We start from the raw sequence: 27,438 nt of genomic DNA on the forward strand, positions 1-27,438 counted from the left end.
TGTTGGTGAAAGGGCAATTGGGAGGTTGTTTTCGTGAACCGTGACTGGCGCGGCCGTCATAACATGGGGCCAAATGGCAAAGACGTAATGACGGCCGGCTAGTGCGGAAAGCACGGAGCTTTGCTTCATCTCGCGTGCAGCAAGCCTAAGCCCGCCATCTTGCATCCTCCCACCATCATGCCATGGGCTTTCGCTCTTCCACCAACATGGTGCGATTCACGCCGCTGCGCCTGCTGTGCGCAGCCGTGATGCTGTGCGTCCTCTACCTGCACTCGTCCCTCCGCGACATGGTGCCGTACGTTGAGCGTGGCTATGACATCCTCCAAGACCGGCCCACGCCCGCGCGCCCAGCCCAGACCAAGATCCGCTATGGTGAAGAGTGCTCCCCGTTCAAGAGCGGGGTCATGGAGGACGTGACCATTGTCTTGAAGATTGGCGCGGGCGAGGCCACTACGAAGCTGCCCGCGTATTTGAACCGCCTCGGCCGCTGTAAACAAGACTTGCTTATCTTCTCTGACCGCGAGGCCACTTTCCAAGGCTTCGAAATTGTAGACGCCCTCTCCCATATCCGCCCCGAATACAAGTGGGAAAACCCCGACTTCAACGTATACGATCGCATACAAGCCGCGAACGACACGCCCGACCAGTCACCAGATGGCTGGAAGCTGGACAAGTACAAGTTCCTCCCAATGACGGAGTGGACATCGTACTTGCGACCGGACTCGCACTGGTACCTGTTCATTGAGATGGACACATACGTCAACTACGACAACCTCTACCGCTTCCTAACGAACTTCAACCCCAAATCGGCGCATTACTTTGGATCACCGGTTTGGCCGAAGAAGAAGGCGCCTTATGCGCGCGGCGGTAGTGGCTTCATACTGTCGCGCGGGGCACTGGATAAGCTCATGGCTCGTGGGAGGATGTTTGCAGAGAACCACCACTTCCCAGGCACACACTTCTTCGGCGAGGACGTGGCTGAATCTTGCTGCGGCGACGAGATGTTAGCCCAGGTGCTGAAGAAAAGCGGGGTCCCTCTTCGCGGATACTGGCCCATGTTCAGTGGCGACAAGCCCCCCACACTACGGTTCGGCCCAGAGCAATGGTGTGAGGCTGTCGTAACGATGCATTCTATGCAAGAAGAAGACTACACTGGTCTTTCACAATGGGAACAAGTCCGAAAACACCCAGAAAGGGCGTTGATGTTTGAGGAGCTCTTCAACCTCATCGAGCCGCGGCTACAAGGCAAGGCGGACGACTGGACCAATATGTCAGATGATGTGATCCATACCAAGGGCGCATCAATTAAGTCATTCAACAACTGCGAACGCGCATGTCTGAAAGACAAAAAGTGTCTACAATACGAACACACCGGCACACAGTGTAGACTATCGCACGGCATCAGACTCGGCGAGCAGCGGCTATCTCGTGAAGACGAGAAGTACGTGTCAGGATGGATGCTAGGCCGGATCAAGGATTTCAAGAAGGCATATTCGCCTTGTCAAGGCGCGCACTTCGTTTACTCCAACCCATGAGCGACTGTCTCTCATGATCATGATTATGACATGATGTCTCTTTTACGGTACATGGTTTACTGCATTGAAGGCGTTTGATACCTATCGCGTTTTGGCCGGCGCTGTATGTTGTCTATACCGGCGCCTTTTGGCCTACTGCGACTTGCATTTTAGTGTTGAGGTTGATTTAGACGACAATGTGTTCGCTCTGGCTATGTACAAGTACAAGACGACGCTCATCCACAAGGGCTGCGTCAACATGTACGCATTTTGCTCTTTCATCGCGAATACCAACGAATAGCTATATCGTAATTTAGTCTAATGATATTGTAGATCTTCATTACTGCGACACGGCTAGGCCAACGCTTTTACTTTGTGGTAAGCATCAAGCGCCCGGAGTTCACAACCAACTACGCAGCCCAATGGATCAAAGGATCTGCCAGTGAGCAGCTGCTCGAAAGAGCGTAGTGCCCACACGCCAAGCGCGCGTCTTCCAGAAGTATAGGTACGTTTGCTGTTGCCTGTGTTGTCGTCTTGACACGGTAGCATAAAGTAAGACTCGGCCTACAGTTGACATGATAAAGCTGCTGGCGCATGACCAATAGAAGGATACAACATAGCCATGACCTCGATACGCACATTCGAAACGGCCGAACACAACCCTCAGACCACGCCAGTCGAGGATGCAAAGCGGCTCGCAGCATCAGAAATCCGAATCGAAATCGCCGAAGAGAAAGACGCTCGTAGAATCGTAAGCAACGAACCCATCCCAACCCCAACAAATCTCTTACCCCTCCGCCAGGCTGAAGGTCTCTACGTCTGCTACCCCGACACCTCAATCGACGCAATAGAGCCACCTCGCCTCCGCGCCCCAAATTACAAAGAAGTCCGCGTCCAGCGCCTCGCAAAAAGATTCCAGCCCACCCTCGCTCAGCCCGGTATTACATGGATCAAAGCCGTCCACGTCCCCACAAACACCATCATCGGCACCGCCTGCTGGACCGGCCCCAGTGCTCCCATTGTGTGCCCCAACCGGCGCGATGCTTTCACGTTCTACGGCTGGCGAGAGAAACTAGGCTGGTCAGATGCTGAGATCGACGAGCTGTTTGCGCATGTTGATCATGATGCGTGGAGTGGCCGGCATGAGCGGGATGACGCGGTCAAGAAAGAGTTGCTAGCGGGTGAGCCGCATTGGTACTTGAGCTTGCTTTTGACGTGGCCGGAGTGGCAGGGGAAGGGCGTTGCGAGGAGGTTGCTCAATTGGGGGATTGAGAGGGCTGATATGGAGTGTCCGCCGACGGCTATGTATTTAGAGACGAGTGCAAAGGCGAGGAAGATTTATGAGCATGTTGGGTTTGTGCAGCAGGGCGAGGGGAAGGTGTACATCAGGAGAGGGCCAACGGTTGCGCAGGAGGTAAGTGAGGACGCGTGAGCAGCGCAAGAAGGGATGGACCAAGGCTGAGCAAGGCTGAGCAAGGCTGAACAGAGCAATGTGAAGATTGTGACGATGAAATCAGATACAGAGCGATTTCTTTCAGTTCGAATCGATGGCAAATGGAAGATGGACGGTCACTCGCCCGTGGCATCTTCTTGCATGATGTCTCGAACTTGTCTGAAGGCTTCTCTGCAGGGACCGAAATAGACAGTAAGATTCGATACGAGGAGATGTCGCCTGCGGCGTTCGGACGACAGAAATGATTGGATTTGAGGGACTAGCGTCCAATGTGCTGCACAAGGCTGAGGCGTTACTATGTGGTGTTCGCTCATTGGGCGCTTATGTTGATCCCAGCGCTTCGAACGCTCTCACGCAGCGAGATGGCCCAACTCGTACCAGACGTACGGTATGGTCTGTCAACTATATGATCATCAATGATCTTCCATGCTTCCAGCCAGACAGTTCCTCTGCCCACTGTTCGTTTGAAGTACTTTAGCTTCCGCATACATATCTTCGTTGGCTCCCTTTTTGTCTGCTGGCAAACGCCAACCAACTTCGAGATGTCTTCACAAGCATCGAGTTCTTGTTCGAAGCCGCATGGCTGCAAAGACTGTTCTCGCTCTTTTGCTACCCGTTCTGCTTTGCGTGATCATCATCGGTCCACGAGGCATGGCTTTCATTGTACTAAGCGTGAGTGCAGCAAGCTTTTTGCTTCAAGTGCTGCGCTTGAAGCTCACCTTACTTCCCCAGCTCATGCCAGACCAATCCTTGCGACGACCACAGCGTCTACGATAAGCGTACGCGTGGATACAGCGCCAGCACCTACACAGGACAGCCCATCGCAACTGAGTGGACGGCCATTTCCTTGCACTGTATCAGGACGTTCAAAAATATTCAAGACTCAAGAACCTCGAGCGCCGCATCAGTACATAGCACCGCATAGGAGGACACACACAGTGCCGACAACACAGGCTGTGTTGAGGACCATGGCGCAAACTGGACAACATCCAGCAACTGTTACCTCAGGTGACAGGAATCAGAGTGGCTCCAACATATCATACAATGCACTTGGAATAGAAACCATATTACAGCAACTTGCTGTTGCGGACCCTGTGCTGCACAGTGCGAATAGCGTCGAGTGCCTGGTGGAGCCTGTCAACACACTAAAGCCTGCGCGGTCGTCAGTCTCCAATATCGCTAAAGCTCCTGTGCGCGTTCCCCTATTCCGTTGGGATACTCGATGGTCAAAGATCCCCTCTACCGATTACGGGCTTACCGTGAACGCACTCAGAGCTGTCGTGACAACACCTGAGAGCCGGTACTTGACCGGTGTAGACAAGTCGTTTTGGACCCCAGACCACAAGCAAGCACCTCCCCACGACTGGAATGAACCCAAGCGACAAGTCATTGTCCTCGATTGCGAGATGGTCGGCATTGGTCTCAAGGGTACAACCTCAGAGCTTGCTCGTCTCTCAGCTGTCGACTTCCTCACTGGCGAGCTCTTAATCGATGCACTTGTCGAACCAGTCTTCCAAGTGACTGATATGCGCACAAAATGGAGTGGCATCAAGCCGGAGGCCATGGAAGCCGCAATGGTATCTGGAAGTGCATTGAAAGGCTCGACCGCAGCGCGGACGGATATGTTCAATCACATGGACTCTCAAACAATCCTGGTTGGTCATTCTATCCAGTACGATCTCGCAGCCTTGGGCATCCGCCATGGTGTGACAGTGGATTCTGCTACGCTCGCTGAGGCAGCTGTAGGCAAAGAGGTCAAACGAAGATGGGGCTTGAAGACTTTGTGCAAGGAGCTTCTCGGGATCACTATCCAAGACAACGGGAAAAATGGTCACGACTCCATCGAAGATACTTTGGCGACTAGAGAGGTAGTGCTATGGTGCTTGAATCACCAGAAAGAGTTGAAAGCTTGGGGAGATAAGAAGAGAAAGGAAAATCAGTCGAAGCGAAAAGAGAACAACAAATGGGCACAAAGGAGAAGGAACACAGTTATCCCGCAGAGGTTTTACGGTGGTGATACAGACGACTACGAATTCCACAATCTTAACACGAGGGAACTCAACGATTTGTGCGGATACCCTGACTGGTACGACAATTGGGACTAGGGAATAAATCTGAATTGGTTCTTAGTCGCAATACACTTATGGCTGAGCTACCGGAATATCTACAGACTATCTCTCCGTACCAGCGACGTCGCTATCTATCTTGTGACATGTAGCAAAAAGTGCCTACTTTGGAGTTATCGACCAAGTCAGGTAGTTTTCTGTACTCAGTAGCCATTTCTCAGTGCCAGATTATCAAATACTAAACATATTGTGTTACTACGAGGTGTATTCGGTAGTTAGAATCATTGTGGAATTGTGGTTCGATCTTCTGTCGGAGTCTGGGAGACGAGCTGTGAGCGTATGACATTGATGCCTGCGTTCACGACCCCTCCTATGATCTGAAGAGTGGCGAGAGCCTGACTGAGATTCTGGTGTTTATGTAAAGAGACATGGAACTGGGACGGTAATGGGAAAAATCGAAAAGTTGTCGCGCGTTATCATCATCTTGTTCTTCGATGCCAAGCAGCAAAGTGACAGCATCTGTTAGTAAAGTCAATGGCCTCCACTCTTCCCTTTATACTTTTCTTTGCAAGCTACGAAAGTGGTAACCATTATGTCGATTGATCCCCAGGTCTGCTGTTATAGCATAGTCCACGCAACGCTTCCGCTCCTTTACTAATGGGATGAAAAGTATCCTCTTCACTCTCGATGAACCTCCTTCAGTATATTAGCTTGAATTTTCCGGCATCCTTCCTCCCAAGCGACCCACGCTTCTGTTTGCTTGATCTTATTATGGCGCTCCGTCAAAAATCGCTGCATCTTGATTGCGACCAGCATGCCAAACAGCAGCGATCCGGTTTGTGTACTCCACATAAGCCACTTTGAGGTGGGTCGCTCCAATAGCCTGAGATCACTGAGTGTATTGTTGAAGCACTGCACAAGATCTGGAGAGTAGTCGGAGAAGCCACTGGGCTTCGTCAACTGATTGAAAAAGCGTCTTTCAATCAATTTCTCGATGAACTCGCACTCTTCCTCATACCAATCTTTGCTAGAAGCGATCAGAGTGTATGTTTTTGGACTAACTGCGCTAGTCTGATCCTTTTCGATCGGTAGATCGGTGCGCCATGCGAGTGTAAGCGCGTTGATGCCGTCCCATTCATAGAGCGGTGTGTTGCACGTATGGCATGTGCCTTTTTGTGAGTCTCCACCGCGGATAGCAAGCTCGATGAGACATCGATAGTGAATCCAGTGACTACACGGTGACAAGGGTAGGAACGTTGAAGGGATGGCGACTCGATCCCACTGTGTGTTGCAGCTGATGCATTTCTGCGCAGGATAAGGTGGATAATTGTGAAGGCTCTCGTCGCGCATAAGGATATGGTCGACGTATCGGAGTAGAGAAGGCAGAGTTGTTGGTGGTTTCTCGATCTCAGCTTTGGCTTGTGGCACATTGGCTCCTGCTGCGCCGTCACCTCGATAAGAAGCTGTGGCCGCCGGCGCAGCTTCGTCAGATAGACATCGTACTAGCGGACCGAAGCTACTTCTGAGCGATCGTGCTTGCGGCTCGCGTGTGAGGTAGGTAAGGGCCGTATCTGCGAGCGCGCGCATCGATACGCTCAAGGTCGAGTCCGGAGGGTAGCTGACTTCTCTCATAGTTATTTTGGCGTATGAATGTGCGTTGAAGTGTCTTGGCATCAGAAAGCGTCTTGAAATGATGATTCTCGCTAAAGCGGCAGGTGGTAAGTGAAAGACAAGGTGAGGCAGGAGCTTTCGTGGAAGTACAAACTGGCGATCACGGCCCACACGCACTCTATCGCGCAGGAAACCATATTACCTGACCGGAAAATGTTTCAACCAGTATGTCAAAAGAATATAGCAAGTTCGCAGGCGTTCACTTTCTGTAGAACGTCTTGGAGCTGCTAAGTGCCGCAGATGATGTGAACAGCGACCGTCCAGCCTGGATAGCTCTTGACCTGTGATTCAGGTCTCGATCTCCAGCAGAACTAGCATCGCTGACTTTGCGTGTTAGTAATGGACGATCAGATAAATTGCTACATCGCCGCGAACCGTTGAAGACGAGCCCAGGTCGTGTTCCCATTCGAACTCAGAAAATCAAGCCTCAATCCGCACTACTGTCCTGCATCCGTCCTGGGGACCGTTCAGCTGTCAAAAAGGCTCTTCCGTATCGTTGTCCACGGTGCTGCAAGTGTAGAGCTACAGATCAAAGAGGGCTCATCCACCATATCTGACCTAATGGTAGGCGCCGATGGTATTCGCTCAGCATGTAGCTTCAAAAGCTCTGAGATGTTTCATTAATGCTAATGTATGGCGCTTATGATACAGCTTGGCCAAGCTGCAAGGTCAGGTTTACTGTCACCGCGATCTGGGGCCCCTCGCCAGCTTGGGATGACACGAAAGATGCGAATCCTAAGTGGCACACGCTAGTTGGGTGGCACACGCCCACGACCCATGTGTAATTCTCGTCGGTCGGTGAAGGGTTGTGGGAGATTGCCGCGAGAGAGTGGCATGACCCAGCGATTCACAGCGCCAGCAAGGTCAGCTTGGGTATTCGGGTCAGCAACGCGCACGTTGCCTCACGCTTCACAGCAGGTGCTAACTGATTGCGAAAGTGCAAACGCTGAAGATGGGAAAGGAGTACCTTTCCCAGGTTCAAGAAGCGCTAGCACGTGTACCTGACGGTGGCTGGCACAAGCTCGCCGCGTTCACAGGTCCAAAACTCCAGAACCTAGCTGCTTGGAACAAAAACTTGGTCCTCTCTGACGACTTGTCGTACGCGTTTTCTGGTAGTCTTGGTTCTGGAGCTGATTCCACTATGGAAGATGGGTAGATTCTCGCGCATCGTTGGCGCACTTCAACAGCGGTTCAAATACGGTTTTACAGCTGTACAATCAGATCAGCCTACGTGACACACACTTCGCGTCCGAATTGGCGTGACACGCGAAGAATCTGCAGATGTTGGCAATCTCTCATCTGAAGACCAAGTCGCCAATGGAGTCATCGCTGATGGGGGCACGGATATTTCCGGCATCTTCCAAAATGATATTGAAGTAACCTGGAGATATATGATAGGAGAGCTTGAAGCTCAACTATGAATAGCCTAGCCAGTGGACTATTCTGCGTGACAAGCTGCGTGCTTGATGGAAGGCGAGATTCCTGTTGTGGGTTCTTTGAATTTGGGCAGGCTTCGTTTGGATCAGGGTTCATGCCTGCGTTCGCTTCCCATGGTATGCCCTGGCTTAATCATGTGCTCTATTGCCTCGTCGATATAAATCTTCACGCTCGAATGCACCGAGCCTGTGAATAGACATCCAACGTCAAATACTGTGTTCTACCCCTTGTCTATTGCATCCGCTTTTACACCGTCCTTCGTTCTTACGTTGCAAGAATCCGATGCAGGGCGCAATCTTCACTACACCTTTGCGTTTGTCCCTACTTCCGTCGAGCGACCGATCGTGCAGCATCTGTCTCGAGCCGTACATCGAATACCCAACACATGGTTCCGCTCGTGGAGGCAAAGAGGGAGAGTGGGCTGTGCGCATCGAGATGGTGGCAGAAGTCTCTGGTCTGAGGCGATGCTGTGGTCACGTCATTGGGAAGCAATGCCTGCGAGCACATCTTCGATCCTCAGGGCCGTGGAAGAAACAGTGTCCTCTTTGTCGCGATGTGTGGTTTCGCGACTCTAGTCGCAGGAGTCGATCGAATCGGCGGTCCCATTCTTTGCGGACGTCCTCGAACAACGGAATGATGACGCGCTCCATGACTCTTGCAGCAGGCCGCACAAGTCGTAACAGGTCGAGGAGTCCACCGCGTGATGAGCAGCAAACATCGCAATCAAGTATTACGCAAGACGGATCCAATTTCACGCAGCGAGTGCGAGAGAAGTTACAGGTCAAGGATGGGAGCGAGGAGGTTATATGGACACTCGAGGAGGTTGAGCAGACTTTAAGGGAGTTCTACGGCCAGCGGGCGGATCTAAGTGGGTAATGACAACTTGACGCGGGTCTTGGAACTCAACTTTAGACGCTCTGGAAATTCTTGCCCCTTATTGTGCTTTGCTCTTCATCTTCTTCGCTGGTCGTTCCTCGTCCTCGTTGGCTACCGCAGCACTTCTGGCCCTCAGCATGGTAAGAGCCTCTTCCAGCAAAACCTTCTCTCCCAACCGCACCTCAACTGCCATGCGGTGCCTGTTTGTAATACCAGACTTCTTCAAAATGGCTCGATCTTCCCTTATCGATGTAGGGTATTGTGCGAGTTTGTCAGCCACCACTTCGGTAATGACAGCATTGACAGCCCCATCGCGCTTCCTATTATCTGCAATCATTTCTGGCTTGTGCTTTTTTATGGCCTTTAGCGCGAGTTTGAGCTCTTCCTCAAGCTCAGGGAACTCGTCCATCTTCGCTTCCTCGATAAGACGGCCCTCTTCGTTAGGCGCGCCCGAGTCGCGCTCGATGATATACGGATCGCCTTCTTTATCTGCGTCTATCTCAATGCCCTGCGACCACTCAGTAAAAGACTCATGTTAGAAAGTCTGACTCGCTTACCATCTCGAGTAGCTCAGAAGGCGAGAGGCCAGTTGCTCTACCCAGGGCCTGTGCAACAGCGCTACGAGGGATTTCAACTTCATCGTACCTGTGGTACTCGGTTGTGATGTATCCATAGCGTCGCAGAACTTCAGATGAAGGCATAGCGCCGTAATAGTTCAGAATCTCGGTGCCAGCTTTGATATCAGAACGAAGACTCGTGACTTCGAGGCTTTCACCGTGGTTGACGTGAGCCTGGAAGTTGAATCAATACAATAACGTCGCTTTTGTGTATCAAACGTACATTGAAGTCGGCGTTAGCATTCAAAATGTCAGCCATAGGTACCATACCTAGCATCTTCTGTGCATCCCTATCGACGACCCAACCATCTTCATCCGCTTCATCTTCTTCCTCGTCATTTTCCAAGTCGAAAGCATAAGCCATGATTGTGCTGCCCATCCGGTGCGCCAGATTGAGCAGATCGTCCTCTGTAAGCTGATTCTTGCCGACAGGATAGAAGATGTCCGGATTATGTTTCACGACAGGAACGATGCGAGTACGAAGCTTATCATCGCTGGCTTGTCTTCCGATCTTATCTTTCGTTAGCACGGTGACTTCGAGTTCCTTAAGCTCTGATTCAGTCCAAAACATAGGCGTGTCGAAAGTTGTCGGCAGGACATCCAAGTAGGGTTTCCATCGCGAAGCATCACCTTGCAGGTATTCATAGACCATAATGAGTATGAGCGACTCCCAAGGATCGAGGGGTTCGGTGTCTTCATCTTCCTCGTCAAACGCGGCTTCAAACACCTTTGGTAGCTTCTTAGGAAGTTCGGACGTTTCGATGTTGATGATGGCGGATCTTGGTATTGTGAGAAGTGTGCAATCTTCAGGAATGTCTTTTTTTGCAACTTCCACGAGTGAGTGTGGCATAGATACAGTCGATTGTGCAGACATACCGATGCCTCGACCTGCGCCTTGAGCCCTCAGATCTTGAACCTCAATGAGGTCGTCCTTGAATTCGCCGCCGACCAACTTGAACCAGCTGAGAAAGCGATTTGTCGATTGTTGAAAGTCTGCCATTATCGCGGAATCGTCTGGCCACTTTTAATGCCTGCAACCAGACTTTTACACGATGAGTGGCTGCAGGTAAAAATTGTGTTTCCACGCAGTAGAGAAGCACGCGAAGGCGGCGCACGGGATTAGTGACGAGTCGTAAAGGCTCTCCAGAACTCTAATGCAGGGTTTCGAATGGCGCTGAGTTGTGTCATCACGACACATCGCGCTACGAGGAAGGAGTTTGTGCGCTAGAGCCAAAGATAGACTAGTGAGAGTTGTCGTAGTCTGTCCAAACTCCTTGAGACATTCGATCATAATCTTGGGTTCTAACCCCTCGCATAAGAATCAATGCCATAAAGTCTCGATTCTAATTATGTCACAAACCCGCCTCATTCGTTGAGGTATTGTACACTTCGCGGGACCTACGTCATCGCCAACGGGCTCCACACGCGCTCAAATCCAGCGCGAGTCGTACAGCGAGTCTCTAATCCTCCCCAAAGCCAGTTCCACCTGCTCGAGCTCCTGTATCGCATGCTCGTCGACTAGTTCTATTGATGCCAGAGCCGTTAATGTCCGTTCGACGTTCAAGAGCATATCTTGCCTTCCAGCGTTTGGCGCGGGAAACCATTCCGTTCGGCACAACGGGCAGACATGACTCCATGGGTTACCGCTGCGGATGTGGTGCTCCAAGCAGTGACGGCCAAAAATGTGGGTGCACTCGCCCCGATTGTCAATCTGCACAGCGTACTCCTCCTCATCCCCAGGCAGATCCGGGTGCACGTAGTCCTGTGGTGGCCCAGCGAAGGAATTATGGCAGATGGGGCATTGAGTCTCTGGATCAGTTATCGAGGAAAGTTCCACAAGCTCCAGGGGCTTAGTATTGTTGGCGAGAAAGTTCGCAATCTGAAATTCAGGAATGAGATTTGGCATATTGCGCTACTTGCACTGTTTAGCAGTACGTTGGAAATGTTGTGGTTTCAAGCGTCGTTGTGGGGTGATCGATTCCAGTCAGGCAGTCACTATACTCTTGAATTCTTCATCGGGCTCAGTTTGAAGAGCGTCTGTCGGTGAAGGTGCAGCGAGAGGGTAAAGAGTGGTGCTCGCTTGCTTTCGACAGCTGTAAGAGACTTTACTGACAGCGCATAATCTGTCGTCACATCTGCAGCTAATCACCATCATGACCAGATACAAGCTCCCGTCAGCTTCGTCTTGTCTACGGCTAGACCGCTCACCGTTACGTTCGGCCTACACCATGGTACATCAGCAAAAGCTACCTAATACTTTGTACGATGCGGGATCTATGCCGCTTCCACCTTCCTTCGCCAATGATTTAGAACACTACAGAATGCTTGAACTGACCAACAAGAAGCACGACAAGGTATGCCCGCTCTGCCCCAACACTATGTGCGACTACAAAGTTTTCGCACATCGATGCAAGACATACGACACTTGCTCAGACTTGGCTCACTGAGAGCCAACTGTGCGCATCCGCTTCTCTGGTCATTATCTTGGCGCGAGATGTCTGGTGCATCATATCCGAGCTGGCAAGAATGACTGTCCAACGTGTGCTCATCTATGGTTCAAGCCGTCTGTGAAATTCATATGAGAGCGTTCGTTGGAGAAGAGTGATCTCTGGGAATGGTGATGGAGTCGGGACCTGGGTCATGGCTTAGACCATTTTCTAAAGGACTTAGGTTGCTACTACGTCTAATAGGCGAGGCATCACTGCCTAGATGCTGTTTCCGAAGTCGCTCGAAATGACAAAGGGAAAGCCATTTTACACCTGGCCAGCAAGGAGTCTAAATGGCTCTCTCGCACTATAGCTCCGATTCATCTCGATCCCACCGTCCTTGCCCATCTTAACCATCTTGACCACCCTCCTCGCGAATCGCGATCATAATCGCACTGAAATCGTGGCTCATTCGCGATAGCCCCATATGGATACCTTTTGGGTGCGCATACGAGAGGTGCGTGTCGTCGTGTTCTAAGAGCAACGGTCAATCAAGATGCGCACGACATATGGTTACATATCATTTTCAGCCCTTTGATAGCTATCAACATTTCTCTTGTGGGGAACTACTCATGAGGATTGCGTACCTCTGTGGGGCAATGCCATGTATTGAAGGTTGTTGAGCGTTACGACGCGCTGCAAAATGCGTAAAATTATGCCAGATGTACCAGAAGAAAGGACACCGAAACAGATGAAGGAGTGAGATTAGAATTTGGATCAGCTACCCAACTTCTGTCTGCGCTCATGTCATCCATCAGAGCTTCATAACATCTCCGTGAAAACCTCCCACCAATGTCTGTCAACCCCTGATATCCTCAAGTCTTCGACCTTGAGCATGAGTCTACCTCTAGAGGACGACAGTACCGTTTTGGCCGGTGATCAAGTCAGCCTCACCAGGAATGAGGGTGCCGTTCTCGATGGCGGCAGCATGGCCCCTGGCAAGCATGCCGTAAACAGGCAAGTATTTGTCAAGGTACGGCAGGACCTCACCAGCACCTGGAGTCGCACGCCAATCGCGCATAAGGTCACACACAATAGCGAACAGGCTGACGAGCTGGACGCCAGCACGCTCCATGCGGGAATTCGCAGTGTCGCGGATGAGCTGAGTGGTAGTACCGGAACCTTCGATATTGGCAAAGACGGAGTAGCCTTCAGCGCGTAAGGAAAGAGCGAGGAAAGCGGTGCACACGTCGGTAACGATTCCGGCGACGATGATTTGCTTCTTGCCGGATGCCTCAACTGCAGCGCGGAACTCCGCGTTGTCCCACGCACTGGATCACGGTCAGTTACGAACATGAAGAGCTGATGGCTGCTCTACTTGACCTCACCCTGACGGCGGATAAGAGGCGCGTTGGGGTACATCTCGATCATTTCCTTTGGCAGCGGACCGTTCGGACCAGTATCGGCAGAAGTTGTCAAGATGACAGGCAAGTCGAACAGTTTGCCAAGCTCGGCATGAGCCATAATGTTCTCCTTATAGAGGGTATGATCCCAGTCACGAGCGAGCTGGTAGAGGCCAACTTGGAGATCGAGGATGAGCAACAGCTATCATCACATGTTAGCTAGAGTGGTGGTGATATGTCGATGATATCCAAGACGAACCGCGTTGTTTTTGTCGATACGCTCCCATGGCACAGCTGGCACTTGTCAAACTTTTTCATATGGCCAATTGAATGGTGTGTAGCATACCATCACCACTGACGGCACTGAAGAGGCTGGTAGCCAAGAATGCGATGCTTGTTCCGAACTTCATCTTGAAACCTGATCTGCGAATAGACTCGGCTGTCAAAGCTTGTCTGTCGGAGTGGTGTGAGGATGGCGTGATGAGTGTATGGCAGCGGCACAAGGCTCTCTTTATACTTCCTAGTGGTTTCCCGCCTTCGGTCGACCTCCTTCCTCCCAGAGTCCGGCCAAGCTACAAAATTACCCTCGTGTCGGCCATAATGAGCCTATCTACTCGCTTGCGGCGTGCCCATGCGATGCTGCGTGCCCGTGCGATGCTGCTATCGTTTGTTGAGTGGAGGTGCATGAAGGTCGCATCGCGGGTCTCATCGGTAGCGAGAATAGGTTCTGAGTTTGATTTCGAAGAACTGACTAACCTGGCAAAGAATGTAGGTTCAAAGACTGGATATCCAATTGGCAGACTACAGCGGGAAAACGTCAGGGACTGGTCAATTAGGCTACCCGTTGCGCTCGTGGCTCGCTCTTCCGTTCCGCAACGGCTGTGCTGTAAGTCACCACGCGAGCCATGCCAGCCTGACGTCGAGTGTTTTGCACCAAATGCGGTATTTGATAAGCCATTACTGTTCAAGCAACTGACATGTGCCCCGCAACGCCTCTTTTCGCTTGGAGCTGTTCTGTATGCAAGCCTAGTGGGAACCCCCCGCTCGTTGTATGCATGTAAGCAGATACAAATGAATTCATCAGCATTTGAAACCACGCCTGGAGGCAATTCCAGCAGGCTTGCATGTTGGCGAGTGCGCATGAAGGGCCTCGAAAACGGAGCATGGCCCGCAGGCACGTTAATCAGAGATGAACAAGCCCCTCAAAGCGGGACGCGCCGTGTGCTCACCTTGCCACAGTCGCATTGTGGCATGCCTTACCGTCTCTGATCAATGATAATTGTGTAATCACCAAGATAAGGGGTGAGGCTGGAGTCGCGCAGTGAGGATGATGAAGTTGCTGGAAGGCCGGAGGTGGGGCGGATCCACAGCCTTGCCTCGCCCTGGATGACCGAGGATCAGCCACCACATCACGGATCTACGTCGCGCGAATCTTGTGTCGGGGTGATTACAAAATGGTTGTGACTCACGTCCCTATTTGCACGAAGTTCGCCGTTTTCGTTGTCATTAGATGATTACATTACTCGTATGTTAACCGAATAGTTATAGGGTATGTGGGTATGGATGTACGCTCCTTCGCTTAAGCCTCAATAGTACGACAAGTCTAAAGCAGTTCCAGCTCCGCGGTAGCAGCACGTTGGTTGTGTGAATTCTAGGATAGTATCATCTTGCTGGAGATTGCATTTACACCATTTCAGCTGGTTGCAATTATTAAATGCGATGACACGCACGGGTCACTAAACGCGGGCCACTTTCCACAGCCTGGAGGAAGGCAGCATTGGCACCGCGGAGATAGCGTTGCGCAGCCGCTTAGGCCTTGAGTCCATTACGGCCAAGGAAATCCTGGATAACCTGGTAGCCAGCGGTCGCATTGTAATGGAAGTTCAGACCGTGCCCAGTGTTAGGCTGGATGTAGGCCTCGAAGGTGGACGCGGCAGGGAAGGTGGCTATAACACCAGCCGGAATGTTCGCGGCAGTCATATTCGGGACCATGCCGTAGCAGTTACCGCCGCAGAAAGGTACGTCGTGCTCGCCGGTGATGACAAAAGCGGGTCCAGTAAAGGGAGACATCATGGGTGCGTTGCCGATAGTGAAGAGCTCCCCAGCAGTGACGGGCTGCTTGGTCTTCTCGCCCTCAACAGCGAAGCCAGTGTCATACTGGTCGGGGAAGAGGAAGGCATACTGCAAGGCAGTGAGAGCGGAGTGAGCGAAGTAGCCAGAGGGGTAGTCGTACTGGAAGACGGTATGATTGTAGCCATTGATTAGGTCGTTAACCTCAGTAGAAGCGACGTATTGCCATACATCATCTGTGCTAACATCGACGCTGATTTGGTTTAACAGAGCTGTGAGTCCGGGTACGACGTCGCCTGACACACCGTACTTCTGGGCGAGCGCCTGGACGCCCGCGGAGGAAGCATTGCCAAAGCGGAAGGGCTGGTTGAGACGTGCGCTGTGGAGATTCCAACCAGCGACAATGTATGGGAGGAACTGGCCAGCAGTGGAGTAACCAGTCAGAACGACACCATCGGTGTTGTTGGGGTACAGAGCAGACAGCCAGTAGGACTGCACAGAGCCAAAGGAGTGACCCACGTGAACGACCTTCTCATACGAGCAAGTAATCTCGGGAATGGATCCAGCGCGGATCTTCTTAGTGACTTCGTTGAGCGCCTCCACCTCGGCCTGAGCCTGAATCTCGTTGAAGGGATCGCCGTGGGTGGAGTTGCCGATACCGTAACGGTCGATGGCGAGAGTGCTGTAGCCAGCAGCGGTGGCTGTGTTTACGTACGAGTAATTGTAGTTATCGTAGGACAGGTCCCAATAGCTGGAAAGGATTAGTAAGGGCAAGCATCGTGCGTGGTAAGAAAGCTCACCTCTTGTCAAAGCCGATGCCGTGAGTCAGGATCTGGACAATGCTATTGCTCCCGCCATCCGGTTTGCAGTACTGCGCAGAGATATTGATGCTCTTCTGCAGAGTCTGGAAGCCGGTGAGGAGCTCAGCAGTGTAGTTGTACTGGTACTGATTGAAGCGGGTCGCGAAGGCACCAACCTCAAGGTTGGTCTCGACGGGAACCTCCTTGAACACACCCTGTCGGGAGACGATGTCTACGGGGATACTGAGAATCTGACATTGCTTGGCAGCGGCATAGCCAGCAAATAGAGATGCAGCGAACGCCTTCATTGTGGGTGCTATTGTGTGTACCGGTATGGTTGAAGTGGATCAAAAAGCAACCGTGGGCAATTGAAACCTTTATCAACAAGTGAGAGAAGGGTGCTGTCGTCAGCGGCGTGTCATTGTATATGTAGTAGTCAGGTACGCAAAGCGAATGTAGATACTAGATCACCTCAGCCCGGGCCCGAAAACAATTAGTACGCACGGTCAAGGCGCGTTCGCCATAAGTCCGCTGATTTTGAGGCTGGCGAGAGCGCCATTTGCAATCCGAATTCAACTGGAATTGTTGCGGCTCGGCGCGTAGCATTTTCCACCCGGAGCAATGCAGCAGCTCTGTCGTCCGAACGGATGCTGTGCAACCAATTGAGCATGTGCCGAGCAGTGCCGGAGGGATGTCTTGCTGGTCCCAAGCTGAGGATCTGCATCTCAAATCGGTGCCAGATCGAGTTCATACGGCTCACCGGAGGTGTTTTGTCAGAATGCCCGTGCTTCCACTCATGACGATGCTGAACCTAGGTGCCGGGGAAGCTGGAGAAATGGCATCATAGCTAGCCCGGGTAGGTCTAGGAGCTGTAGTGATGCAACTAGTTCCAGTGTTTGTGTACTCAGCGTATGTTAGCAGCACCCCGGCACAAATAGTTACTAGACTACTACTAGGAGCATCGCGATGTGCTGTTTTGGCGTACAGCACAACAAGGCGCCCACCTGGAGCTGGAGATGATGGAAAGCGTCTGGTCAAGGCTTGGTCGTGTAGGCACATTGTCACCGCAGTGGGAGAATCGACGCTGCGTCATACCCGTCCTGCTAATGATTGGCGCCTCTATCTGCCTTGCAGATGCAATTATCGTGATGTCGCCTTCAAAGAGCACTGAGAGTGGAGTGCCGTTGCTTTGCTGCAGGGCGCACAGCTTGCTGCATGGCGGGATGGAGTTCCCTGCCGGAGACAACGCTGCGCTGTTACTGGGTACGGCAGCTGCCAGCGGCCCCGGGGCTTTGACGGTTGTGAAAACACAACAAAGAATGCACCCTTCCCAAATCAAGGGGTCTTTTCGATAAATCTTTGTTCACGACGGTCTAAACTGTGGGTTTGACGATAGCTGCCCACCGGCCATTTGGAATCGTCGAGGCTCTCGGGGGTTCCAGCTTCCGCGCACGTCATCGATGGCCAATGACCTTCTTGACCTATCAAAGCCGGAGCAACGGTCGATTGTGCAGACTGGGCCGCAAATGTGACAAAGAAGATGCAGCGCCGATGGGATTATTGATAAAAGTTTAACAGAATGATGGAGGCACGATCTCTCGGGAGGCTTTGAACGCCGACCCACACCAGCAGCTTGCATTTAGCTGACTGGCTGGATAGACACCCCTCCATCCGCAACCTCTCTGCGACTGAGGCTCAATTTGTTGGCTTCGTGTTGGCTTGCTGTCCGTCTCGTGCTTCCAAAGCAAGTTGCTGCTGCTGCTCTACACCTGCAGTCGTTACCCTGGGTCTGCGAGATGCCGTTGTCGCTGATACGCCAATGGCAACAGCAATTCACACCGCTTGCATTCGTCAGACAAAATATGTAAGTGTTGGCACATGCTTGCGCTTTCATCAAAGTTTCCGGATCATGTAACTCTCCCTTCAGCCGGCCAGGATGAGCGTCTTTGTTGTCTTACATGTGCCACAGGGGTGGTACAGACACGCGTACGAGCTCGCCTCGCATGTACACGCGTGGTTGACTCTTATTTGTACCACCGGAGAGAGAACACTGCAGTATTGTTCCCATCACGACCGATGCATACCGATAGCCCATAGATGTTTCGGCAACATAGGTCAATTCGTGGTCACGAGCTAGATCAACGTAGATCACCAATAGTCGGTGTTTCCACCACCTTTTACCTAGGCAAGACTGTCGGGAAGATGAGGCTTAGGCGTTCAAAGTCATTGACTATGCTCAACTACTCTTCTTCTTTAGCATATAGTCACCACCTCTCACCGCCTTGTAAATTCCGTAGAATCCACTCAGCAAAGCACTGCTTCTAATCAGCCTCTTCAACAAGCCCTTTACATCCGTCCCGTAATCTTCCTTCTTATTGCCCCGATCACGGACCTTCTCCCAGATGGATGGTAGCCCAGTCGCCCCAAACTTCCTTCTCAGCTCGTCGTACTTATTTTTATCGTACAGCTGCCACCACTCGTCTTCCGTGTAGAATACCCTCGAATACAACCACTTCAGACCGCCAAGGTCGCCGGTCTTCTTCTCAAGCTCACGATTTGCCCGGACATACTCGAGCTCGAACGAAGGATACGGACCCCAGACACCGACATTGATGTACAAGCTCTCGTACGCGTGGCCGCTCTGCTTCTGTCCGCCTACGTGCCCCTCGAATTGCTTTGGATGACCCATCGAAACACGGCCATCTTTGCGCAATGGGCACAACCACAACGGGTAGATGCCGAACTTATCGTCGACGTAATCTACAAACGCCTCTGCATTCCCTGCTGGAAATGCAATATCTTGTATGACGTACCGATCCGTGTAGCCTGATGCGTGCAGCGCATGGTACATGATCCGTGTGTGCATGAAGTAGTCCAGCAGTACGCGAAAGACATACCAGAACGGTACAAAAAAATGGTAGTATGCGTACATACCCATCCAGAAAGCACCGCGATCATACCGGAAGAGGTAGTCTTCGACGGGCACCAGCTCGACAGTCGGTGTCTTGGGAGCTCTCAGGGGTGAAGAAACGAGCGAGCGAGCGTGGATCCAGAACCACTCATCCCAAGGCCGCGAGAAACGACGTACTGGTATCTTTGGAGATGACGGCTCTGAGAGCAAGCGACCGGATACCACGACACCCGAATCTTTTGCGAACAGCACGCCATCAACATAGTCGTTTTCTTCCTTTTCTGTCTCCGCCTGTAACACTTCCACTGCCTCTTTACTCGACGTGGTGCGACGGTAAGTGACCTCAACCCAGCTCTTCAGCGGTACAAGCATGACCTCAACCAGCGTCAACACACCCAACGTGCCGAAACTTCCTCTAAGCCCTTCGAAAAGCTCAGCATTCTCAGTCGCCGAGCAGTTCACGAGCGTGCCATTCGCAAGAATAACCTCGGCTCTCACGACCGTGCGATCGAAGAACCCGTACTTGAAACTACTGCTTTCGCCCGCCGTCCCCACAAACCCGCCTCCCACAGTGATTCCAGGAAATTCCATAACCACAGGCGGCAAGAAGCCTTGCACTGCGGTTCTAGCGACCAGTTTATCCATGGGCACGTTCGGTTCAACGAGCGCAGTAGAAGCAGAAGTGTCGATACTCAGGATTCTGTTCAAACCGGAGACGTCGATGATGGCGGAGGGGTCGAAGGAGGCATGGCGCGTGCTGTTTGTGCTGCCGTGGTAAATGCGGAACGGTGTTGAGGTGCTGTGGAATTGGGATATGCGCTTTTGGATGCCTGCGACGATCCGCTCGTGGGATGCTCGTGTTGGCCCCGTTGTAATGTCCATTTTGCTTTTGGTTGTGTTCCCAGCTCTTTTGCGTTGAACTTCCAGTTGTGGCTTCTGTGTGGCTTCTGTGTGGTTGGTGTTGATGGCTTGTTGCGCTAGTGGGCGGTGCCTGCTTGACAAGTTGAGGTGAACGCAGGGTGCTCTTGTGTGCGCGATTGGAATTCCCGCTTGATTCTTTCCCTTGTTATCTGCGACAGAGTGTCTACCGGTACCCCCTCTTCGTCCACGGTGCTTTGCGACACAATTTGAGGCTAGGTCGTCTATTCGGCATACGTCACCGAACTGAGTGGGGTTTTCCTCCGGATCTTCCGGTTAGGCGAACAGCTCTTTCGTAGCAAACAGAACGCGTCGAACGCGTCTGAGAAGTACGAAGGCTGTCCAAGTTAATCCTGCAATGATGGGATAAAGGCATGATGGCGTGTGCAGGCGGATCTTGGATTTATATGTGTCGACTCCACTTTCATGAAGCAGAACCCTACGAAGCGCATTGACACAGCGCCCGCATGCGCAGTCAAACGGAAGGAGTGGCTCAATAGCTTGGGCTGTGGAGCAGGCTCAGCCCTGCGCGCTTATTCAAGACATCGACGACTCCAATTCTCCACATGCAATCCCCATCCCATTCCTAGCTTCCGCACCCCTTGCTTTCCCTCGGACTCACGTTGACCTCCCACAGCACATTGAGAGATGGAGGGCCACAATGCGACGGTTGCCACGCTCGCGTTACAGGTAAAGCAGTTCAGTGCTTCGAGAACACCCTTCAGGATATATCATGGCTCTACTTTGTCAACACGGCACTCACCGCGCCAGCGGAACCAGATCATCGATGTCAGCTCGCTCAATCACGTTCTCAAGTTCAACAAGATGGACAAGACAGTTCTTGTCGAACCGAATGTTCCCATGGATCAGCTTGTAGATGCTACACTTGCTCAAGGATTTCTTCCAAAGGTCGTCATGGAGCTACCGAATATCACAGCAGGCGGTGGGTAAGTCAACTCGACCTCACTTGCCCGAATTGCCACATCAAAAGTCATCTATGCCATGGATTATCACATACGAAAGTGGCTGACGGGAGGCTTGACATACAGCTTCGCAGGTACAAGCGGAGAGAGCAGCTCATTCAAATACGGACTTTTCGACCGCACAATTAGAGGAGTTGAGATCATTCTAGGAAACGGCGACGTCGTCTGGGCATCCGCAGAAGAGCATCGAGATCTTTTTTTCACCGCAGCCGGGAGCTGTGGAAGCCTCGGAGTCATCACTCTGCTCGAGATGGAGCTCGTTGACGCAAAGAGCCATGTCGAGCTGGAGTATATCCCAGTTGGCAGCACAGAAGATGCTGTCGAACAGCTGAAGCACTACCAACAGCAAACAAACGTCGCGTACATCGATGGAATCCTCTACTCACCAACAAGCGGCGTGATCATGATCGGCCGCCTTACAGATCAAGCCAATTCGGCCAGGATTCAACGCTTCGATCGCGCATCGGATCCGTGGTTCTACATGCACGCAGAGACTATCGTAAACTCTCTCGCCGAGACCAGTCGAGCATTCTCAAGGCCGACTACCTACAAAGAATACGTTCCCGTCAAGACGTACCTCTTCCGCTACGACCGTGGCGTCTTCTGGTCCGGCCTACGCGCCTTTAAATACTTCATCACGCCCTTTAACGCCCTGACAAGATATCTCCTCGATCCGTTCATGTACAGTCGCACAATGGTACACGCACTTCACCGGTCCGGCATCGCCGCTCAAACCATCATCCAAGACTTCGCTGTGCCCTACGCCTCAGCCTCGGAGTTTATCGAATGGACCGACAAGCGCACAGGTATCTGGCCGCTCTGGCTCTGCCCCGTCAGATCCGCACCGCTGTCCGAACGCTCCTTCTCACAGGGCAACAACATCAAAGACGACATGCTCCTCGACGTGGGAATCTGGGATATGGGTCCCAAGGACAGCCATGCATTCATCAAGCTCAATCGCGACTTTGAGCAGAAAGTCACGCAGCTGGGCGGTATGAAGTGTCTGTATGCACATGCGTACTACACTGAGTATGAGTTCTGGGGTATCTATGATAAAGAAAAGTATATGGGGCTAAGGAAGAAATATCATGCTGAAAGTTTGCCGTCGGTGTACGACAAGGTCAAGGTGGATTTGCAGGGTGTTGCTGGTGGGCCGGTGCAGGAGACGAATGTGGGTTGGGGGGAGTGGGTATACAAAGCATTCTGGGATACCTGGCCGTTGGGGGGACTGTATGGGGTTGCGAGTGCGACGAAAGGGTTTTTGGTCAAGAGTGACTTCTTGCTGAAGAAGTAGGTCTTGCTCACTATCCTTGCACGTTTATGCGCATGGCCGGTACTAGGAATCCCAATTTAGACTTCACCTTCCCGTTTCTCAATAGCTGCAGACACGGCATTGACACACAATGAAAGTCTTCAGCCTTAAGACTGCCGATGCTAAGAGCGGCGCATTGAGATGCTAGGGCGCACGAATAGGTATTGAAGAAAAAAAAATGCCCTGTTCAGGCCGCATGTGACAGATGCACAATGCCACATGACTCGAGTGACATCTATCACGACTGTCCAACAGAATACTTTGCGTGTGAAGATGTGCATGGGGTCAGATTTTGGCGTAAACTTTGATTCCTTGAAGCTGGCTATTATGACGTATGAACGCTGTAGTGGCATAATTGCCTACGCAGGCTGCGGGACGGGAAACGTTTCTTCGCGAACTCTTCACGAAGAACCAAATCCGTGCCGTTTATGAAATGAGAGATCGCCGCAGTAACAAATTCATCTCCGCGGTCGCAGATTGCCCCTTGCAGTGTTCCTGGATTGGGAGGGCTCACCTATGATTGGCTGAAGCTCCAGTTGAAGCTCCACCTTGGCCTGTCAAAAAAGGTCCCCAAATATTTCTCGCTGGTGTCTGCAGCTCCAGCTTCATGATGACGTGCACGTCAACAAGGACATATGTCGAGCTGCAAGAGTGCGGCAGAGCTGCAGAAGCCTTTCTCTGGGTTTGCAGCGTCATCATCGCGGGATCTCGCATAGCAAACGCGAAAACGCGAGGGAAAGACGCGTCTCGACCCCTGCGCGAGACAGCAAACATGCCGGTTCTAAGTGGTTGACGTAGCCAGTAGCGAAAAGCTGTCGACGCCCAGCCACTCCAATTCACCAGCAGTCCACCCGCGCCCTGTACCTAATGACCACGCAGTGATTTCAGCAGGCTGCCCCTCTCTGCGCCTTCCCCCAATTCCCATACAAAACCCTCTCAGCCAGCTCCCTGCAATCGTTCCTGCCGCACCCGGATCCCCACCCACCAAGCAGCCCACCCTCGACCAGGAATACGCTTGGGCCAGGACACAACACACCCAACACGCGCAACACACGGGGCGCTCGGCGGTCAACGCATTGGAGCAGCATCTTTTTGGTTCTTGGATAGAACGTACGCACCTCGGACGCGTCTGCACTGCTGCTCGCGCTCTCTGTGTGCACTGGGACTGACCAGACCGAAGACGACACGAGTCAGCCATACGATAACCCATCGCTACCATGGCGCGCCTCAGTGGCCTCCCCAGCGAGCACCACCACGAAGGGCCCGGCGACGCGCCACGACGCAGGCGGGGTCGCCCGTCGAAGAGCTCGCAGAGCACTCAGAGCACCCAGAGCACCCAGGAGGCGGTCACAGTCACAACAGGCAAGCGCGCCGCCTCGCCGCTTGCGTCGCAGTCACAGTCGAAGCGCACGAAGCGCGTGCAGACAATCATCGAGGAGCAGGACGAGGACGACGACGGCTCCTCGCAGCTCGAGGCCGAGTTCCAGCAGTCAGTCACCCGCACACAGTACCTCCCTACCGACACGGTGCCGACGGAGATCCAGTCGTCGCCCATTGTACGCCGCACGCGTCGCGCCTCGGAGCCTGTCGTGGCCGCCTACGACGACGACGACGATGACCTTGCTGGACCTGCCACACAGCCTCTGCCGGGTCTGACGCCCCATCTTGACCGCATTGGCGCCTCACGGGCCAAGTTCGCCAGCCGCCGCCGCGAGCGCATGTCCATGCCCGCCCAGCTGCACGTCGAACGCGTCGACGACGCCGACCTCAGCGGCCACCGCTTCCAGTACGCGCCTCTCACAGCTGTGCTCGATGGCCGCACCCGCCGCCGCCTTCGCCGCAGCCACCTCAGCCAAGAGGTCAACGAGATCGAGGACAGCCGCAAGCGGGGCAAAAAGCAGCTGCTGGAACTGCGCCGCGAGCTCAAGGTGCGCGACGATAGAATTCAGGACCTTGAGTTCCGCCTCGAAGCCAGCCGCCTGGGTAACATCCAGATGAGCGATGCAGACCACGAGGACCTTGCAGAACAGCTGGAGGATGCCCGCCGCGAGCTCGACGAGCTCCGTAACAGCGCACAGTACATGGGCTCGAGCGATCGTGACCTCAGCCGCGAGCTCGATGGCACCACCGAACCCTTCGACAACGACGACGACGACGATGAAGACTTCATGCTGGTCGAGCCCCACGAGCTCAACGTGTCGCAGGAACTCGAGATGGAGTATGCACCCAACGGCCCTTACGCATCACGCGTGCTCGAGCTGTCGCAAGAAGTAACACTCGAGCACCTGCCCTCGATCAGCCAGCTGCGCGTCGACACACTGGAGGACGATGACGAAGCCATGGCACCGCAGACCATCCACGACCAGGCCGTCGAGCGTTACGAGCGTGAAATCCAGAGGCTGATGCAGGAGACTGCCGAGGCCGTCGGCGCCCTTCGTGTCATCTCGATTGAGATTCAGAACCTAGGCTTCTTGAAGCGCGGCGCCAGCAGCGCCGACATTCTGAGCTCTCTGCGCACCGGCTTCGCTGAGCTTCGCACTGCTATCGAAAAGTATTTTCCCAACGAGACCCAGGGCATCACCAACGAGCAGCTGCTTCGCAAGATCCCCAAGCTCTTCAATGGCATCTTCTTTGAGCTGAAGGAGAAGACCGAGATCGCAACCGCCGCACAAGACACCGAGGTCCTTCTGCGCCGCCAGTACGAGGGCGTCTTGGACTTGCTTGGTGAGGCCGAGGAGCGCAAAGTCGAGCTCGATAAGAAGGTCTACACTCTCGACAAGGGCAACGAGGAGAAGCAGCGCACCATTGTCGACCTCGAGGAGCGTGTGCAGACCTTGACAGATTTGACAGAAGACCAGGAGGCGGAGCTGAGACAAAAGGTCCTCCAGAACGACACACTTGTGGAGCAAGTGGACGACAAGGACTCCGATCTCGACCGCCTCCGCGAATCTCTCGAGACCTACCGCGCCGATGTCGAGACGCTCACGCAGACGACCACCATGCTCGAGACGGAATATCAAGAGCGCATCGCGCGCATGGAAGAAGACCATGCAGACATCGTCGCAGACCTCCAGGCATTACTCGACGTGGAGCAAGAGGGTCGCGAGGTTGCTGAGGACGAGGCGGCCCAGAAGACTGGCTTCATCGAGGAGCTGCAGGACCGTGTTGACTCGATGGAGACTGACTTTAGTGCCATAGAAGAAACTTTGGCTGATCTCCGCGAAAAGCTCGAGCAAGAGACGGATGCTCGCGCCGCTGCCGAGACAGAGTCTGAGGAGCAGGGCCAGATCATCTACGACCACACCAACACAATCGAAAACCTCACCGAAACAATCAACGAGCTGACCGACCAGCTTGAGGCAGCCAAGGCCAACATCCTCGCTGAGCAAGGGCAGCGTGAGACCACCGAGACTGCCCTCGACGAAGCCAACGACAAGATCGAGGATCTCAACGACAAGGTCCACCAGCTTGGTATTCAGACCAACGAGCTCCGCAGCAAACTGTTCCAAGTTCAGCAGGAGAAGGAGCACGAGATCCTAGAGATGCAAGCTGCGAACGAGGAACGTGAGGCCGAGCTCACCGAGCAGCTAAACACCGAGCAAGAGCTGCGCGAGGGGGCGCAGCAGGCTATTGCCGACATGGAGAAGCAGCTCGCCACTCTGCGCGAGACGCTCGCAGTGTCCGAGGCTGACCTCGCTAAGATGAGTGAAGCTCGCGACCAGCTTGAGGCGGGCCGCGAGGTTCAGGTCAGCGACCTCACCGGCGAGCTTGCAGAGTTGGAGGCCAAGCATGCCGCACTCGAGAGCTCATCCAGCTCCGAGATTACCTCTTTGCAGGCGCAGATCACCGACCTCACTAACGAGAACGCGCGCAAGCAGGCCGAGATCCAGGGTCTTGCTGAGCGTCTTATCGCAGCCGAGCAAGCACACAAGGAAGAGACGCTTGCACTGGACAGCAACATAGCCAGTTTGGAGCGCGACCTCGCCGAGGCGCAGGCAGACAACGAGGCGTATCGCAAGGAGAACGAGTCGCTGTCTGATCGCGTTGGTCGCGAGGCAGTCGAGCTTCTCACCATCACTAACGCGCACGCCGACGAGGCTGCCGCTCTGAAGGTCGTCATTGAAACCCAGAACGACACCATTTCCGAGCTGCAGAACCAGAACGCAAATCTCGAATCCGAGCAGGAGGCTGTCCTTGTTGAGAAGGACACTCAGATCGAGGAGCTCCACCTCCTTGCTGACGAGCGCGCCGAGAAGCTCGTCCAGGTCGAAGCCGCACGTCTTGACGTGGTCAAGGAGTTCGCCAAGTTTGAGCAGGACACCCGCGAGACCATCGACCGCATGACGCTGCAGCAGCGCGTCCTGCAGGAGCAGAATGAGGCGCTCGCCGAAGACCTCAAGAAGCGTGGTGCCGATGCCGTCGCCGCTGTGCGTGCCATGAAGGTCAAGGGCCTCGAGGTCAAGACTACAGGCGTCGATCTGCACCGCGTTGCGACAGGCAAGGTTGGCAAGATCACCGAGAAGGTCAAGGTCAGCAAGAAGAGCAAGGGTGGTAGGAAGGTCGCGAAGAGGCAGTGGGACAGCGGCTTTGGCGTTGACGAGAACGTTGAGGAGCTCGACGGTGCGGAGATTGGTGAGGCCGCTTAGACAACGCACTGTTGTTGAGCACCTGTACATGCTTCTTGGCGTGTACATGTGTCTTTCTGCGCTGCTACGACAGCATTTCTTGGATCAAATTTTTCTTGGATACCCGCATCGGGTTGTTGGATACGAACATCTGCACACGACTTGATGATGGCACTTCTTCGGCTGAGAGTCGTTCGCTACACTGTAGCTACATTAGGGTGGGATTTCTTTGCATAGCGCGGCGTGTCAGATTGGATACACATAGTTTGTAAAACGGGTATTACGTAGTATGGGTAATCTTATCGTCATCTCATCAGTCACTTCCTCCCTACAGAGGTGCGCTTGCCGAATCTACC

At 53.2% G+C, this 27,438-nt stretch overlaps 12 protein-coding genes across 12 annotated transcripts; 5 read left to right on the plus strand and 7 right to left on the minus strand.

Annotated features, from left to right (window-relative positions):
- Nucleotides 1-170: 170 nt before the first annotated feature.
- Nucleotides 171-2,020, plus strand: M421DRAFT_425884 (glycosyltransferase family 31 protein). The gene has a single exon (XM_033594220.1). The coding sequence runs from the start codon at nucleotides 207-209 to the stop codon at nucleotides 1,533-1,535; it is 1,329 nt and encodes a 442-aa protein (XP_033443612.1). The 5' UTR covers nucleotides 171-206; the 3' UTR covers nucleotides 1,536-2,020.
- A 40-nt stretch (nucleotides 2,021-2,060) lies between these two features.
- M421DRAFT_425885 (acyl-CoA N-acyltransferase) lies at nucleotides 2,061-3,108 on the plus strand. The gene is made up of 2 exons (XM_033594221.1): nucleotides 2,061-2,265; nucleotides 2,317-3,108. Exons 1-2 carry the CDS (start codon nucleotides 2,137-2,139, stop codon nucleotides 2,944-2,946), a joined length of 759 nt encoding a protein of 252 aa, XP_033443613.1. The 5' UTR covers nucleotides 2,061-2,136; the 3' UTR covers nucleotides 2,947-3,108.
- A 306-nt stretch (nucleotides 3,109-3,414) lies between these two features.
- On the plus strand, nucleotides 3,415-5,257 carry M421DRAFT_425886 (ribonuclease H-like protein). Its single transcript, XM_033594222.1, has one exon. It carries the CDS (start codon nucleotides 3,510-3,512, stop codon nucleotides 5,070-5,072), a length of 1,563 nt encoding a protein of 520 aa, XP_033443614.1. The 5' UTR covers nucleotides 3,415-3,509; the 3' UTR covers nucleotides 5,073-5,257.
- Nucleotides 5,258-5,711: 454 nt separating this feature from the next.
- On the minus strand, nucleotides 5,712-6,620 carry M421DRAFT_96153 (uncharacterized protein; the record flags this gene model as incomplete). The annotated part of the gene is made up of 1 exon (XM_033598373.1): nucleotides 5,712-6,620. The coding sequence occupies one exon, from the start codon at nucleotides 6,618-6,620 to the stop codon at nucleotides 5,712-5,714; it is 909 nt and encodes a 302-aa protein (XP_033443615.1).
- Nucleotides 6,621-8,825: 2,205 nt separating this feature from the next.
- M421DRAFT_425888 (SET domain-containing protein RMS1) lies at nucleotides 8,826-10,803 on the minus strand. Its single transcript, XM_033594223.1, has 4 exons — nucleotides 10,511-10,803; nucleotides 9,858-10,462; nucleotides 9,575-9,808; nucleotides 8,826-9,525 (listed from the first exon to the last, which is right to left on the minus strand). The coding sequence occupies exons 1-4, from the start codon at nucleotides 10,632-10,634 to the stop codon at nucleotides 9,076-9,078; spliced, it is 1,413 nt and encodes a 470-aa protein (XP_033443616.1). The 5' UTR covers nucleotides 10,635-10,803; the 3' UTR covers nucleotides 8,826-9,075.
- A 160-nt stretch (nucleotides 10,804-10,963) lies between these two features.
- Nucleotides 10,964-11,671, minus strand: M421DRAFT_425889 (uncharacterized protein). Its single transcript, XM_033594224.1, has one exon. The coding sequence runs from the start codon at nucleotides 11,538-11,540 to the stop codon at nucleotides 11,064-11,066; it is 477 nt and encodes a 158-aa protein (XP_033443617.1). The 5' UTR covers nucleotides 11,541-11,671; the 3' UTR covers nucleotides 10,964-11,063.
- A 1,130-nt stretch (nucleotides 11,672-12,801) lies between these two features.
- On the minus strand, nucleotides 12,802-13,969 carry M421DRAFT_425891 (Isochorismatase hydrolase). The gene is made up of 4 exons (XM_033594225.1): nucleotides 13,810-13,969; nucleotides 13,723-13,757; nucleotides 13,439-13,665; nucleotides 12,802-13,391 (listed from the first exon to the last, which is right to left on the minus strand). The coding sequence occupies exons 1-4, from the start codon at nucleotides 13,871-13,873 to the stop codon at nucleotides 12,968-12,970; spliced, it is 750 nt and encodes a 249-aa protein (XP_033443618.1). The 5' UTR covers nucleotides 13,874-13,969; the 3' UTR covers nucleotides 12,802-12,967.
- M421DRAFT_326654 (uncharacterized protein) lies at nucleotides 13,538-14,725 on the minus strand. Its single transcript, XM_033589342.1, has 2 exons — nucleotides 13,723-14,725; nucleotides 13,538-13,665 (listed from the first exon to the last, which is right to left on the minus strand). The coding sequence occupies exon 1, from the start codon at nucleotides 14,603-14,605 to the stop codon at nucleotides 14,036-14,038; it is 570 nt and encodes a 189-aa protein (XP_033443619.1). The 5' UTR covers nucleotides 14,606-14,725; the 3' UTR covers nucleotides 13,538-13,665; nucleotides 13,723-14,035.
- A 228-nt stretch (nucleotides 14,726-14,953) lies between these two features.
- M421DRAFT_425892 (alpha/beta-hydrolase) lies at nucleotides 14,954-16,740 on the minus strand. The gene is made up of 2 exons (XM_033594226.1): nucleotides 16,334-16,740; nucleotides 14,954-16,284 (listed from the first exon to the last, which is right to left on the minus strand). The coding sequence occupies exons 1-2, from the start codon at nucleotides 16,639-16,641 to the stop codon at nucleotides 15,273-15,275; spliced, it is 1,320 nt and encodes a 439-aa protein (XP_033443620.1). The 5' UTR covers nucleotides 16,642-16,740; the 3' UTR covers nucleotides 14,954-15,272.
- Nucleotides 16,741-18,569: 1,829 nt separating this feature from the next.
- On the minus strand, nucleotides 18,570-20,126 carry M421DRAFT_104476 (FAD binding domain-containing protein; the record flags this gene model as incomplete). The annotated part of the gene is made up of 1 exon (XM_033587026.1): nucleotides 18,570-20,126. One exon carries the CDS (start codon nucleotides 20,124-20,126, stop codon nucleotides 18,570-18,572), a length of 1,557 nt encoding a protein of 518 aa, XP_033443621.1.
- A 596-nt stretch (nucleotides 20,127-20,722) lies between these two features.
- M421DRAFT_425896 (FAD-binding domain-containing protein) lies at nucleotides 20,723-22,511 on the plus strand. Its single transcript, XM_033594227.1, has 2 exons — nucleotides 20,723-21,109; nucleotides 21,212-22,511. The coding sequence occupies exons 1-2, from the start codon at nucleotides 20,811-20,813 to the stop codon at nucleotides 22,437-22,439; spliced, it is 1,527 nt and encodes a 508-aa protein (XP_033443622.1). The 5' UTR covers nucleotides 20,723-20,810; the 3' UTR covers nucleotides 22,440-22,511.
- Nucleotides 22,512-23,297: 786 nt separating this feature from the next.
- On the plus strand, nucleotides 23,298-27,399 carry M421DRAFT_425897 (uncharacterized protein). The gene has a single exon (XM_033594228.1). It carries the CDS (start codon nucleotides 23,675-23,677, stop codon nucleotides 27,101-27,103), a length of 3,429 nt encoding a protein of 1,142 aa, XP_033443623.1. The 5' UTR covers nucleotides 23,298-23,674; the 3' UTR covers nucleotides 27,104-27,399.
- Nucleotides 27,400-27,438: the final 39 nt, after the last annotated feature.

This window comes from Didymella exigua (genome assembly GCF_010094145.1).
Source record: "Didymella exigua CBS 183.55 unplaced genomic scaffold M421scaffold_51, whole genome shotgun sequence".
In the NCBI taxonomy this organism is placed as follows: domain Eukaryota; kingdom Fungi; phylum Ascomycota; class Dothideomycetes; order Pleosporales; family Didymellaceae; genus Didymella; species Didymella exigua.